Source organism: Mustela nivalis, assembly GCF_964662115.1.
Source record: "Mustela nivalis genome assembly, chromosome: 6".
NCBI lineage: Eukaryota > Metazoa > Chordata > Mammalia > Carnivora > Mustelidae > Mustela > Mustela nivalis.
The window spans coordinates 9,815,808-9,829,719 of NC_139025.1; the positions used below are offsets into that span (position 1 = coordinate 9,815,808).

Consider the following 13,912-nt stretch of genomic DNA (forward strand, 5'->3'; position numbering starts at 1 on the left):
GGACATGTGAAATGTTACAAAATTCATATCCCAGCGTCCACATTTGAGTTTTATTGAAATACAAGCTTGCTCGACGGGTGTGTCTCTGGCGGCTGGTGAGCCGCAGCCTAGCGCTTACATAACTGCCCTACCAGATGCCATGGCGCGGACAAGCCAGAAGACATCCAGCATCTAGTCTGCCCGCCTCCGGATTGGAGCCAGGATGTTGGAGTCAGGCACTGGCCGTTTAAATCTTGTCTAGAAGGCCCTTCTAGAGTTACGTGACTGACCTCCCAGCATCAGCCTGGACGTCTGCAGAATGGGCGGGCTGGGCTCCGTTGGGAAGATAAGATCCCGCGTGTCCTGTTCCAGGCACTTAGCGGGTGCTCAGGAGAAGGAAGTCCCTCTTTCGCTCTTCTTGGCTCTCCTTGAAAACATCCCTCTGCTGGCCATACTCTATCTATGTTGATTTCTTCCTGCCGTTAGGGAAGTGTTCATTCTCAGAGCTACACTGCGCGGGGCCTGGAGAGGAAGTCAGCCCGGGGCAGCCTGGTGTGTAGGGAGCCCTTGGCTCGCCGAGAAGGTGACAAGGGTGGACAAGGCCAGGGGGAAAGCACAGGACAGAGGGAAGGCCGCTCATTCAGCCTGAAGGCGGCCGGCCACGGCAGAGAGGAGGTAGGGCCTGGAGGTCGGTGTATCCAGACGGAGCTGCTCTCTTGCCCACTCCTGCTCCGCTGGGTGTGACAAGAGCACAGGGGACAGCAAGTGACAGGAGTCAAAGGCTCACGGGCATTAGGGGATGACTAGCCTCCCAGTGTGGTTCTGGGGTTCTGTGAGCTCTGACCCATTTAATCCCACTGCACCGCAGCGAGGCAGGGACAGTTACTCACCAAATGTATAGATAGGGAGACTGAGGCAGGAGGCAAGCCAGGGTTTAGGTCATGGGCAGGGGGCTCCTGAGCACAGGGTGTTGACCTCAGGGCTACAGCCACATCTTGGGGTCCTGCCCTTGACCCGTACGCTATGGCCATGAAATCTGGGCCTATGGGCAATGGGGAGCCATGGAGGGCTTTAGAGAAATGGAGCTGTGATCAGGGGTGTGTTTGAGAAAGAGAGTCCCTGGGCACACAGGTCTTACAGCAGGGACACTGCTATTTCCCTGATGACAGCCGCCTTCAGGACACTGTCTTGTCCCCGTGTGGTTAGAACAAGAGTGGGATTGTCTGCAAAGTGAGGTAACCGCAGCCCATGCCGGCAACATCACTGTACCCAGAAGGAACTGGGGGGAGCCTCTGTTTATTAGCATGCCTGCAGACCCCGCTGGCCCCTTCTTGCCTTCTGGGTTTGAACCTTGACGCTTTCCTACCCAGGTGACCTTGGGCATGCGCTTTCTGAGGTGCCCCTCTGTGCCTCAGTTTCCCCATCTGTCTAGCCAAGATAATAATAATAATAATAATAATAATAATGTCAGCTGATGGGGTGATCAGGAGAGTTCAAGGAGATGATAATGCCCGTGAAAGTTCCTCGAGCAGTCCCCGCACCTCAGTGAGTGCTCCCGTGATGGTTCTGTGTAGTAAGAGTTGTTGTTACAGCGTGCCTGTCTTGAGGGCCACCCCCAGGACATGGCAAGACAAAAAATCCTGTAGAGTTGACAGGCCCAGTGAGGACGTGCTTTGACCAAGAGTCTCTTGGTTGCTAATAAGGTAGAGGAGAGCATCTGGGACCTCTTTGCCTTCAGCAGGACAGAAGGTTGGCTGCATCTCGCACCCCCTAAACACACACACACACACACATACACACACACACACACATACACAGAAGCAGGCAGGCAGGCCTTGAAGGCCACAGGCAGCCTGCCCAGGGCACCTTCGTAGGGGGTGACTCTCCTCCCCTCCCGCAGGACAGAGTGAATCTGCTGGAGCAGATGACCCGGGAGCATGAGCGTTTCCAGGCAGATGTGGACGAGTTCCAGCTGTGGCTGAAGGCGGTGATGGATAAGGTGAGCAGCTGTGTGGGACGCAGCTGCAAACTGTCCACCCAGCACCGGCTCTCCATGCTGCAGGTAAACTGGGCTGTGTCTCCATCGGAGGGGCCACGGAGGAAATGCTCTAGGACGGGGGTTCTGTCTGGGTTGTCATGTCTTTAATAGGATGCCCTAGGGGCCACAGGAGATACAAAACCCAGGGTATGCAGACCCCCACATGGATGGAGGAGCTGCTTTCTGGAGATCTCTGAGCCAGCAGGGCATTTGGAAACTCGAGGCCAGGGCAGCATGGTCTCTGGACCAGTGGGTCTCAAATAGGGGACATCCCAGCGATGTCTGGAGATGGTGCTTAGGGCTGGGGGTAGAGATGCTATTGGTCTGGAGGGTGGAGGCCAGAGATGTGATACATCTTGTGTTACACACTGCAGCCCCCACAAGGGAGTGACCCCCCCCCCCCGCAGGTGTCAGAATGCCATGGTAAGGAACCCTGGCATAGGCATCAGGTCTGTGGTGGTGAGAGACATGGTCTGTTCTGGCCTTCCTGAATGGCCGTGACCTCGAATGAGCTTCTGACGTCCTCTGTAAATGGAGTGTTGGATCACCATCAGAAATTCCAGAATCGCATTATAAGTTCTGCCACAGATATCCAGCACCTGTACCATTTATTTCATATTTGTACTTAAGGTGACTCTTTAAACACACACACACACACACACACACAATGAACAATGACTCTAAAAAAATGTTACATGACTAGTATGAGAATATTTGCCAGACCTTATTTGTAATAGTCCCAAACTGAAAGCAACTCAGATTTAGTCAGCGGAGTATTAGATGTTGTGGAACAGGAGATTTTATATATATATATATATATATATATATATATATATATATATATATCTCACAATTTAAAAAAAGAGGTACTCCTATATACTCCTATATACAACATGGAAGACTCTAGAGGGTATTTTACTGAAAGAAGCCAGTTTCCAAAGCTGATATAGTCTGTGACTTCAAATATGTGACGTTCTAGAAGCTCTGGGGATATTAGAAATTGTGGGAACAGTGTGGACTACACGGGCATGAGTGTTTCTCAAAACCCTCAGAACATTCATGCTTACGATCTGTATACTTGACCCCATGCAACGACACTTCGATAAAAAAGTAACATATTTGGAAGGCACTTTCAAACAAAAGAGATTGAAAGGTGTTTCTATAAATTTGTTTTTCATTAAAAGTGAATGAACATTGTATTTGAAAGGAAAATGGAGCTCATTGTCATGAATGGAAGGCCAGCGCCCGCTCATAATTAGTAGATGACCATGCAAATGAATATAATGAAACCAAACAGGTCACTAGGCTCTGTTTGCCCTCCTACTTCTGAGGCTGCCTTTGTCCTCGTTAAAATCGAAGATCAACAAACAGCAGAGAGGGTTAAAGACAGAAACACCCAACAGATTTTCTCCTGGACTTAATCAAATGGGTATAAAAGGCAAGGGAAGGGAACCCTATCATGGCACTGCGAGTCAACCCCATTTAAGGCAGACAGCGCGCTCCTTGGAAAGGCGTCCTGGACCCTCACCTGGGAGTCTAGGGATGGGCGTTTAACGTGACATTCCCAGGGGCTCTGGGAAACGTGGCAGATGCTCTCTCTCCCTGCTCATGTGATTCTCTGCCCGCTCCCCGCTCCCCCCTCCCCGTAGGACATCGCTGATGAGTTTCCGAGGGCTGAGACGTCCCTGAGGCGGCTGGAGGAGCAGGCTGTGGGCGTCATCCAGAACACGTCCCCTCTGGGCGCAGACAGGATCGCCGGGGAGCTGGAGGACATGCGCAGGGTTCTGGAGAAGCTGCGCGTCCTCTGTGGGGAGGAGGAGGGCCGGCTGCAGGGCCTGCTCAGGTCCATGGGAGCCTGCGAGCAGCAGCGGCGGCAGCTGGAGGCCGAGCTGGGAGAGTTCCAGAAGGACCTCCAGAGGCTGGCCGAGGAGGGCCTGGAGCCCCCCACGAAGGCGGGAACCGAGGACGACCTGGTGGCCCGATGGAGACGCTACTCGGTAAGCAGAATTTGGCGAAGATATGGACCATCCGGGGGCTGTGTGTGCCTCGGGGCCTCACCTCGGGGCCGCACCATGTGGAGCTCCCTTGTCTGGGGGGAGAATCAAGCTAAGCCTTAAGCACACTCACTCTGATTTCCCTGGATCTTTGGGAACCTGGATTCCCTGGGTGTTAATACACAAGTTGGGTGTTCGTACCCATTTTCCAGATGAGGAAACTGAGGCCCAGAGAGATTTTACCTCTCTAGCCCCGACCTCCCCAGGATCACACGATGACCCAGAGGCGGACTGGCTTTGAGTTTGCCGCTCCGTTGCCCAGTGGTGGGATGTGGCATGGGCTTCCTGAGCCCGGAGCAGGGAGAGTTAGGTCAGAGGGCACGTGCTTCAGTGTAGAGATGCTGGGGTCCTGGGGAGACCTCGCAGACAGTGCCTATCCTGGGAAGGTGGGCTGGCTTCCCACCCAGACAAGAGTGTGCAGTCGGAGTGCATCCGCCTTCCTCCCGCCCGTGTGCACACTCAGCGGGTCTGACTTCCGCCCAGAGAGACTTTTAAAGGATTCCCACGTCCCCGACTCCTGTCTTCACTTACTCACTCACCGGGTCCGCGCTGCGCTAGTGCCATGGCGGGAAACATCTAACAGAAAAGCTGCCCACATCCCACCTCCAGTCTGCATTGTCGCTCGGTTTCTTTCTCTTTCTCTTGCCCATATTCGGACACGTTTTTGTGTGGGGAGAAACAAGGCACATAGGCCGTAGGGCTCGCCGAGCCTCGTAGCAGACCAGCTTCCACTGCGGCGACCAGCTCTGTCCAGAGGGAACGGGTTCCTCTTTAGGACCATTTGCCTGGCACAGGTGGAGGTGGCGAGTGCAGGGGTCAAGGGCATGGGCTTTCGGGTCAGACTGCTGGGGCACAGATCCTGCCTTCTCTCCTTGCGTGGTCTTAAGAGAAGTGCTTTAACCCTCCGTTGTATGCAGAACAGAAATGACCAGGTGAAAACTTAAAAAGTGCTTAGCATTCACCTGCCAAAGCCGGTGCTCAAGGAGGAAGAAAGGCCTAGAAAGCCCTGCCACTGTCCTATCATGACAGCTTCTTGCCTGCGCCCGGCTGTGTGTCAGGAAGCCTGTCCCGAGGCAGGAGCCTGACCACCTCCCTGTGAACTCTCTGCCCCACCTGGTTCCAATGTTTTCTCAATTACAATCAAGTCATGACTCACCGAAATCAATGAAAAACGGAAGTTTGGAGTTTATGACTCAAGACGTCTGTTCTTGAGTGAACACTCACACAGCTGCTGTTTGACTTATCTGTATTCTGTAGGAAGGAGTAGGCACACACACCTGACCTGCTCCACGCCAACCATCGGAGTTGGGGGCGCAGAGGGGGACTCTGCCACGAGGCCCATGGAACCCACCGGGTTTGGCCGGGAGCCACCATGGCCCGGCAGAGCACGTGAAAGGTAGAGGACACTTGCCGCACCTTGCACCAAGAAGGAAATGTGGACTATTCCCTCTCCCGAGAAACAGGCAAACTTCAGAGAGGCACAGGGTGTCAGGCCCCAGGTGAAAGGGTGACGTGCTCATCTTCAAACCGATGCGAGGTAGTCATTGCTTACCTGGCGTGCTGAGTGCTTGATCTGCTTTTATAGGTGGGGAAACCGAGGCTCTTCAGGAGTTGAAGACTAGCCTGTGGTTGTGCACTCCACAGGTGGAGGCCAGGGATTTGAACTTGAACCTAGACAGTCGGACTCCAGAGCACACGCTTCTAGCCCTCAACTCCCAGTTTTAGGAAATTAGCACAGTGAGAGACAAGGACCAGGAACGAGGACACTGGAGCTCAGATGGGCTGGGACCTCCTGGCCTCTCTTCGGGCAGACCCAAGACCCGTCCCCACGGAGAACAGGGGCCAGGAGTGGTCTGCCGCATCCCCAGGAGGACCGGGCGGGACCATTCATCCCCTTCAGGGAGACTTTTAGCAGCTGAGGTTGAAGTCAGAGCAGTTTCGTGTCTAACCCAGCCTTGACCACAGCTGCTTCACACGGCCCCCCTCGTGGGCATCCCAAAAATCCAGCCACTAAAGATGCCCACCTCATGGGTGCAGAAAGGGCACGGCAGGGCTGGAAGAGCCCCGCCCCCTTATTTCACAAGGAGGGCAGCTCTGTCTAACGAGGAGCATGGCTGAGCCAGACCAGCGTGTGGGCGGCAGCCTCCACCCTGGGTTCCCCACTGGTCCGTCCCTGGTCACTTGACGTTTCTGTGACCTGCTGGGCCCCACATTGACTCTTGACTGTCGTGGGGTCTGGATGGGCCTTTCTCTGGAAGCAGCCCACGGTTCTGCTCCTCACTGCAGACCCCTGCCCGGCGTCGGCCAAGGCTCTCTTGTCCGCAGGCCGGCCAGCCTTCCAGGGAGCTGATGTGCGGGGCTTCCTCGTGACTGGCTCGGAAACTGCGAGTTCACACACACCAGTTGTATCTTCCTCTTCTATGAAAACATGCACAGATTTCGTTACATTTGCTTCATAACAATACAGACAAGAATAATTTGGAGCCTGAGTCAGGCTGCCCAGGCAGATTCCGCAGCCCGCTGCCTGCACAGCCTTCCCTCCCGCCCCTGGCTGCTGCCTCCCATCCCTCCAGCTGACCTTGCTCCCTTGAGCTCCCCGCGGGTCCCAGGTCACATGTGGTTCACCCAAGACGGAGGCTGCCTGGAGCTGCTGCTGGTCCCTGTGAGTGAACAATCTGGACCAACGCTCAGGCTTGCGTGTGGGGCAGCTGGGGAGCGGCACGGCTAGACTCCTGCTCTGTACCCAGTGCCTGGTCCAGGGGGTGTCCCCAATTTAGCAGTGAGGGAACAGCCCGAGGTTGCCCAGCTAGGAAGGGGCCGAGGGGGTTTCCCAGACAGCCTGTGCCATGCCAAAGCCCAGCACTTTCCACTACCCCATCTCTCCTCCTACTGAGCATGGGCCCAGCAAGCATCAAGGTCAAGGTCAGTCTGCCAATAACAAACCAGATCCACAAAGCACCTCAGACTGTTGTTTTCCTCTAATGCTGCAGAGTCTCAGAGCCGGAGGGGCCCGGCTCCCACGTCAGGTCCACGGCTTACTGGCCCCACGACCAGCAGAAAACGCTTAGCCAGAGTTTCCCTTGGCTGTTCCGTGGGGACCCAGATAATTACTTCCCAGGGCCTTTGCCCAGCTTCAGTGAATGGGACACCCAGAACACTCGGCGGGTGCTGCGTTCCCAAGGTATTCGTTATTGGTGTTATTAGGTGTGGGTCCTCACGACAACACTGAGGTCAGTGATGATAGAGACAAAAACCAGGGGGGTGAGAGCAAATGCCAAAGTCAGGGCCCAGAGCAGGAGAGCAAAGGCTGAGCGTCTGGAGACCCCCGTGCCCGCCCCGGGCCCCGGGTGACGGGCTTCTCCCGCCCGCCGCACTCTGCCTCCATCGCTGACGCTCCCGCGTCCCTCTGGTTTGGTCTGTGTGTGCAGGCGACACGGATGGCCCTCGCGGCCGAAGAGCCCCGGGTGGCCCGGCTGCAGGCCCAGCTGAAGGAGCTCATCGCCCTCTCCTGTGAGCCGCAGCCGCTCTCCGACAGCGTGGTCGCTGCCCTCCAGGAGTTCCAGAGGTATCCGCGCCGAGGGAGGCGGGGCTCAGGGAGTGCCTTGAACCCCAGGCGCAAGGGGGGCTTCTGACCGCATCGAAGGCCATCGCCGGGAAACGTGCTTGCTTTCTCTTACAATCTGGGAACTCTAACATAATTCTGGTGCCCCTCAATCCCTGGGACTTTGCAACCAGAAGGACTGGACTTGGCTTTGTTCCAGGAGGCGTGGCTCATTCACCGAGTTCCATCCGGTCTCCGGTGTAGCTTTGCCCTAGGGAGGCGTCCCCCAAGTCATGGCCCAAAGGGAGGGCTTTTGGGTAGACAAACACCATCCCCCTGCCTGCAGACGGTGCTGACTCGGCATCTGAGCCTGTCTTCAGACCAGCCTCTACCTCGCCCTCGGCCCATGGGCTCACGCAGAGCTGGGGCTCCAGTGTCCTGGCTCAGCCAAGACCAGCAGATCAGAGCGCGCCCCACTCTGGAGCCGAGCACAGTGCCAGTTTGCAGCCTGTAGCTCTTTTTGCTCCACGAGCCTCTGAGGGGTTGTGAGCACAGCACACGGTCCACGTATCCACAGAACCTCTCTTCCCTCCACCTGACACACAGGCTCCTTCTGAATGAACTCAGGGGCTCCCCACTTGCTGTACATCTGTACCTCGGAGCAGGGGCCTGGGATCCCCTGCGGGAAGCTAAGGCCGTGGCAGGGCCGTGGACTTCTGCACCGCTAGCCGAGGGACTCCCCTCCAGCTTCTCCTGCTGAGGTTTTACATGCTAGCTCTCTGTCATTGGATGTCGTAGTTGAGAGATTATTTCTAGAAATTATTAGGGACCAGGATGATGGTCTCTCACTCAGGAAGGGATTTTGCTTTAGCTTCCACAAGGTGCCTGGGGGTGAGCTGGACCAGGCCAGGGGCTTCATGATTCCTCTTCAAGGCTTGAGGTTCTTGGGTCGTGAGGCTGGGCTGCACGTCTGTCTGAGAACTGGCTTCCTTCCAGCGCACATTGATCCAGCCAAAGGCCCCATAGCCACCCCCAGCAGGCTACGGGAGCGCGTGCGCTGGGCTCCCCGGGAGTCGCCTCAGTTCTGAACTGACCCCACTCTCTCCTTCTTTCCGTGTCTCTCCTCTGTGGCCCTCACAGCCTGAAGGGGCAGAGCGCCAAACTTCACAATGCCACGGGGCTGGAGCTGTGGCAGCGTTTCCAGCGGCCCCTACAGGATCTGCAGCTGTGGAGGGCCCTGGCACAGAGGCTCCTGGATATCACTGCCAGCCTGCCAGACCTGCCCGCCATTCACACCTTCCTGCCCCAGATCGAGGTAAGCAGGTCCTGCCAGGACGGCTGACCAGTGCAGGGGGGAGGAGGGAGGCCACACCCACTAGGCATGACAGCACAGCCCTACTTCCAGTGAAAGGCGTGTTCCTGGGTGCTCCAGGAATCTGGGCAAAGTTCATCGTACCCCTGCCTGGCAAGTTCTAAGTAGACACAGGAAATGTCATCAGCGACCAAGGTCATCCTCAATTCTTGGGTGGAAGGCAAAGTCTGGTAGCTGGTGTGACCACAGGACTTTGTACCGACCCTCCCACACCCCTTCCGTCCTGGATCCTCCTGCAGACAGTCCTCTGGGGGAAGCATGAGCAATTTTGAGGGAGGGCATGTGAGGCCATTACCTTTACTGCGTGGGCATCAGTTAGGAGGCATGTGACAAGTGACAGAAATTCTGACCAACGGTAGCTTAAAACCCAGACACTTTCAGGTGGTTCAGGACTGGCTTGACAGATCAACAGTATCTTCTGGGACCCAGGCTCTTTCTAGCTCAAAGCCGCATCTTCGCTCATGGCCCCAAGATGGCTACCACCACAGCAAGCTTGCATCTTCCTATGAACAACATCTTGTTCAGGAAGGAACAGCATGGGGGCAAAAAGGCTTTCTCTGTTCACCATTTTGAACAGGGAGGCAAACCCTCCTTCCAGAAGCCCCAGGGGATTCCTTACAGCTCAGTTGCCGGATCACATGACTTTCCCTGGGCCCATCACTGGTTGAGAACGATGGTTTTGCCAGGACTGGTTTATACCAAACAGACTGTTTGGTGTCAAACGTGACTAAAGAAGACAATTGAGAGGAGACAAACCAACTTTGTTTAATGCTTCATGAAGCGGACAGCCTCCTTTTGGAGAACTGCAAAATGGGGCAGACAGCAGAAGGTTTAATAAGATAAAGAATGAAGAACAAGGAAAAGACAGATAGAAAACCTCTGACAGGCTGACGTCAGCCTTGTTTGGGTTGAGAAGGCCAAGAGTTGGCTTGACGTTTGGGGATCGCAGGCTAGATCCACTGTGTTTCTGGTCAAGCTGAGCGTTTACGGGGAATCAGAACTTATCTGAAAGTTTCACTTTGTTGCCTTGGCATCCAGGGTGAAGGAAGACCCATCTTGACCCTAGAAACTTATTTCAGCACCTGTAACCGGGCATTTTGCCATCCGGACACAATGCTGGTTGTTGGGTGAGCAAGAAGGAGGGATGAGTGTTGGGTGAGCAGACCTCAGCGTCTACCACAAACGCCCGTCAACATGGCAGCTCTGATTACCATGTTGCCCGATGGTACCCAGTGGAGCTCTGAAGCCCATGAAATACTTTCAAGCATTTTAGTCCATAAAATACTAGGTCCGGGGATTCTAAGACACACTGAATGGGAGGAGATGCAAAAGAATGTCAGATACAAGCCTCGCCTTATATTAATTTTCATTCTGGTTATGAAAGTCATGCCTGCTTGGAGATGTGAAGATTTGTGAAGAAGGAAGCAGAAAGCTTCCACAATCCCATGCACTCTAGGACCACTCTAAACACGTGGAGGGACACAACATCACATTTTCTATCCAACCTGGTATTTCTAGAGACCCTTACACACACATAAAATTCACTTGGGGGAGGCCTGAGGATCTTACATGTGTTGGAAAAATCAATTTTAGGTCAGACAATCCCAAATAATACCCTTTATATCTGTTGAAAATCCATCTAGCCATGGTCACCATTAGATAGAAGCCTTAAATAATACATGACAATTTTTGTGTATTTGGGATCATGTTATATAGTTGTGTATTCTGATATTTATAGTTGGCCCATCTGAGCTTTCTCTTGGCATCATTTAAAATGGTTCAAGGAGACCCATGATAATCAGAGTGTCAAAACTTTAAAGGAAGAATCCTAAAAGCAGCAAGAGAAAAATAATGTGTTACAGATAAGGGAAACTTCATGAACTATTGGCAAATTTTTCAGCAGAAACTGGGCAGAGGGTCTGAATGGCGTTTTTCCAAGGAAAACAACCAGATGGCCAACAGGCATATGAAAAGGTACTCAACGTCGCTCATCATCTGGGCAGTGCATCTCACCACCACAGTGAGATAGTACCTGTCAGATGATGAGAGATAACAAGCATCAGTGAGGATGTCGAGGAAAGGGAACCCTTGAGCACTGTCAGTGGGAGTATAAATTGGTGCAGCCATGGTGGAAAACAGTATGAAAGTTCCTCAAAAAATTAAAAATAGAACTACCCTATGATTCAGCAATTCCACTTCCGGGTATTTATCTAAAGAAAACAAAAATACTACTTTGAAAAGATATCTGCATCTCCTTGTTCATGACATCATTATTTACAATAGCCAAGGCCTGAAAACAACCGAAGGGTCCCCTGATGGGCGAGTGGATAAAAGCAGATGTGATAGATAGGTCCGAGCATACATGATGGAATGCTACTCAGCCATAAAAAAGAATGAAATCTTGCCACTGAAAGTAACATGGATGGATCTTGGGACATTACAATAAATGAAACAAGCCAAGCCAAGAGAGACAAATACCACACGATCCCATCTCTATGTGGAATCTCAAAAAAAAAAAAAACCAAAACCTTGTAGATATAGAGAACAGAATGGTGGTGGCCAATGGGGTGGGGTGTCGGGAATAGGCAAAATGGGTGAAGGGGGTCAAGGGGTATAGATTTGCAGTTACGGAATAAATAAGTCATGGGCTGTTAGGTCCGGCATGGTGCCTATAGTCATTATCGTAGTGCATAGTGAAAGTTGCCAAAAGAGTAAATCTTAAAAGCTCTCATTGTCGGGGTGCCTGGGTGGCTCTGCCTTCTGCTCAGGTCATGATTCCAGAGTCCTGGGATCGAGCCCCGCTTCGGGCTCTCTGCTCAGTAGGGAACCTGCTTCTCTTCCTCTCTCTGCCTGCCTCTCTGCCTACTGTGATCCCTGTCTGCCAAATAAATAAATAAGTAAATAAATTCTTTAAAAAAAAAAAACCATTGTCATAAAGAAAAAATAATCATAACTTTCTGTGGTGACAGATGGTGCTAGATTTCGTGTGGTGATCATTTTCACAGTGTACACAAATATCTAATCACTATATTGTGCATCTGAAATTAATATGTTATAGGTCTATTATACTTCAACTAAACAAATTTTAAGGAAAAAAGATAAAATGTTTCCAAAAAGTCATCACTTTAAATGGCTGCATAATATGCTTTTCCTTTCTTACAATATTTAGGTTGCTTCCAGTTTTCCTTGTCATCATTTGTATATGTTGAATATCCATGTACAGATTTTGGTCTCCATTTCCATCATTTTCCTCCTCATGTTGCTGTTGAGGGACCAGAGCCAGAGAGAAGTTAGGGTGTTTGTTCAAGATCAGGCAGAGGCACTCAATTTCAAGGTCACTCGAGAGGCAGAGCTGAGACTAGAATGGTGGATTCTAGCCTCTTATGTTCTTATTTCTGCCATTACTTGGGTCCTAGGAAGATATTTGTGAAGCAAGCAGGACAATTAAATCATTATCCTTTGACTGTTAAGGAAACTGTGTCCCAGAGAGGGGAAGGCTCTTACTCAAGGTCACACAGCAATAGTGTCAGGGCTGGCTTTGATTCAGCGACAGGTGCTTTTCCCACTAGATCCCAGTTGTGTTTCCATCTTGTCCATCTCCCTGGGGCAGAAAGCTAACCAGGACCTATGCCAGGCCGGGGGTGGGGGGGTAGGTACTGTCTTTCTAGAATGTGACTCAGGACCCCCAGGCCAGGAGTTTCATAGAGCAGTCTATTGGAAAATCGGGCAGGACTGTGGTTTGTCCGTGTTTAAATGCTGTTTGCTGGCTGCGATCATGTCTTGGATTACGCTCACCAGCCTTTCCCAGGAAGCATGGGTTTCACGGGCCAGGAACAGGCTGCCAGCCCTATATTTCTTGACTCAACTCCTACACTGAGCCTCAGAGTATCCTATGGAACCGCAAAGTTCCTCTGAAACCGAGACACCAGGACCCAACATTGGACGTGGCTGAAATACTTGTTTTCGGGGGTTAATTGTAACAAGTCCCCAAACTTGGTATATTAGAGCAGCAGAACCTCATTTTCTCATGGTTCTGGAGACAGCAAGGCCACGATCAGGCTGTCTAGTGGGTCATGCTATCTCTGAAGCCTCTAGAGGAGAAGGCTTCCCTGCTTCTTCTAGCACCTGGTGGTTGCTGGCGGTTGTTGATGTCGGCTGGCCTGTAGACCCATCCTTCCAATCTCGGCCTCTGGGGTCACGTGGACAGCTTCTCCCCTTCTCTTCTGTCTGCGCATGTGTATCTGGGTCCAGAGTTCCCCTTTTGGTAATGCCCAGGTCACCCTGAATGAGGGTCCTCCTAATGACCTCATTTCAACTTAGTAACCTCAGTTACTAACCCTATCTCCAAATAAAGCAACGTTCGGAGGTAGTTGGGGACGGTGGCTACCACGACTTCCTATCTTTCGGCGGAGGATGCAGCTCATCCCGGAGGAGCCGGTGTACTGACCCCAGCTGAGAAGGGCTGTGTGCTAGCGTGTGCCCGCTGTGGGCTGTGCACCGTGTTAAATGCTGGCTGGGTCTCCCCTCATGTCAGCCTCCTCCAGCCCTGTGAGTTGGGTGTGACTTCGCCTATTTTACAGATGAGGAAACTGAGTCTCGGAGCTACCCAAGGCCTCCCAGTTAGTACAGAATTCACACTCACAATGGCGACTCCTCAGCTGGAATTTGTGACCCCTGTGGTATGGTGTCCAGGTTTGCTGAAAAGGGAGTGCCGGTCACCCCCTCCCTAAAGAGGCTTGTCCTCTGTGTGACCGATCACCAACCACAGGCCCTCGTGGGAAGGTTACACCAGTTCAGCTGTGTTGGCCGTGTTTGTGCTGCCCTTCCTCCAGGGACCCTCTCTGCCCTCCCAGGGCTGTTGGAAAAACTGCCTCCTCTGGGAGCCTTCTTGGATTTCCCCAACTAGGAGTGTTCAGCTCTGCCTTGAA

The 13,912-nt window shown here is 52.7% G+C and overlaps 1 protein-coding gene across 3 annotated transcripts in view; it reads left to right on the forward strand.

Annotated features, from left to right (window-relative positions):
* Window positions 1–13,912, forward strand: part of SYNE3 (spectrin repeat containing nuclear envelope family member 3) — a 978,380-nt gene that overhangs the window by 48,252 nt on the left and 916,216 nt on the right. For all 3 annotated transcript variants that reach the window (XR_014312397.1, XM_082733264.1, XM_082733263.1), the window contains 4 exons: window positions 1,880–2,041; window positions 3,667–4,014; window positions 7,500–7,636; window positions 8,753–8,927. Coding sequence is in view for 2 of the 3 variants with exons in the window: in XM_082733264.1 (XP_082589390.1) it covers window positions 1,880–2,041; window positions 3,667–4,014; window positions 7,500–7,636; window positions 8,753–8,927 (822 nt within the window). In the remaining variant the exon portion in view is untranslated. The remainder of the gene's footprint in view (window positions 1–1,879; window positions 2,042–3,666; window positions 4,015–7,499; window positions 7,637–8,752; window positions 8,928–13,912) is intronic.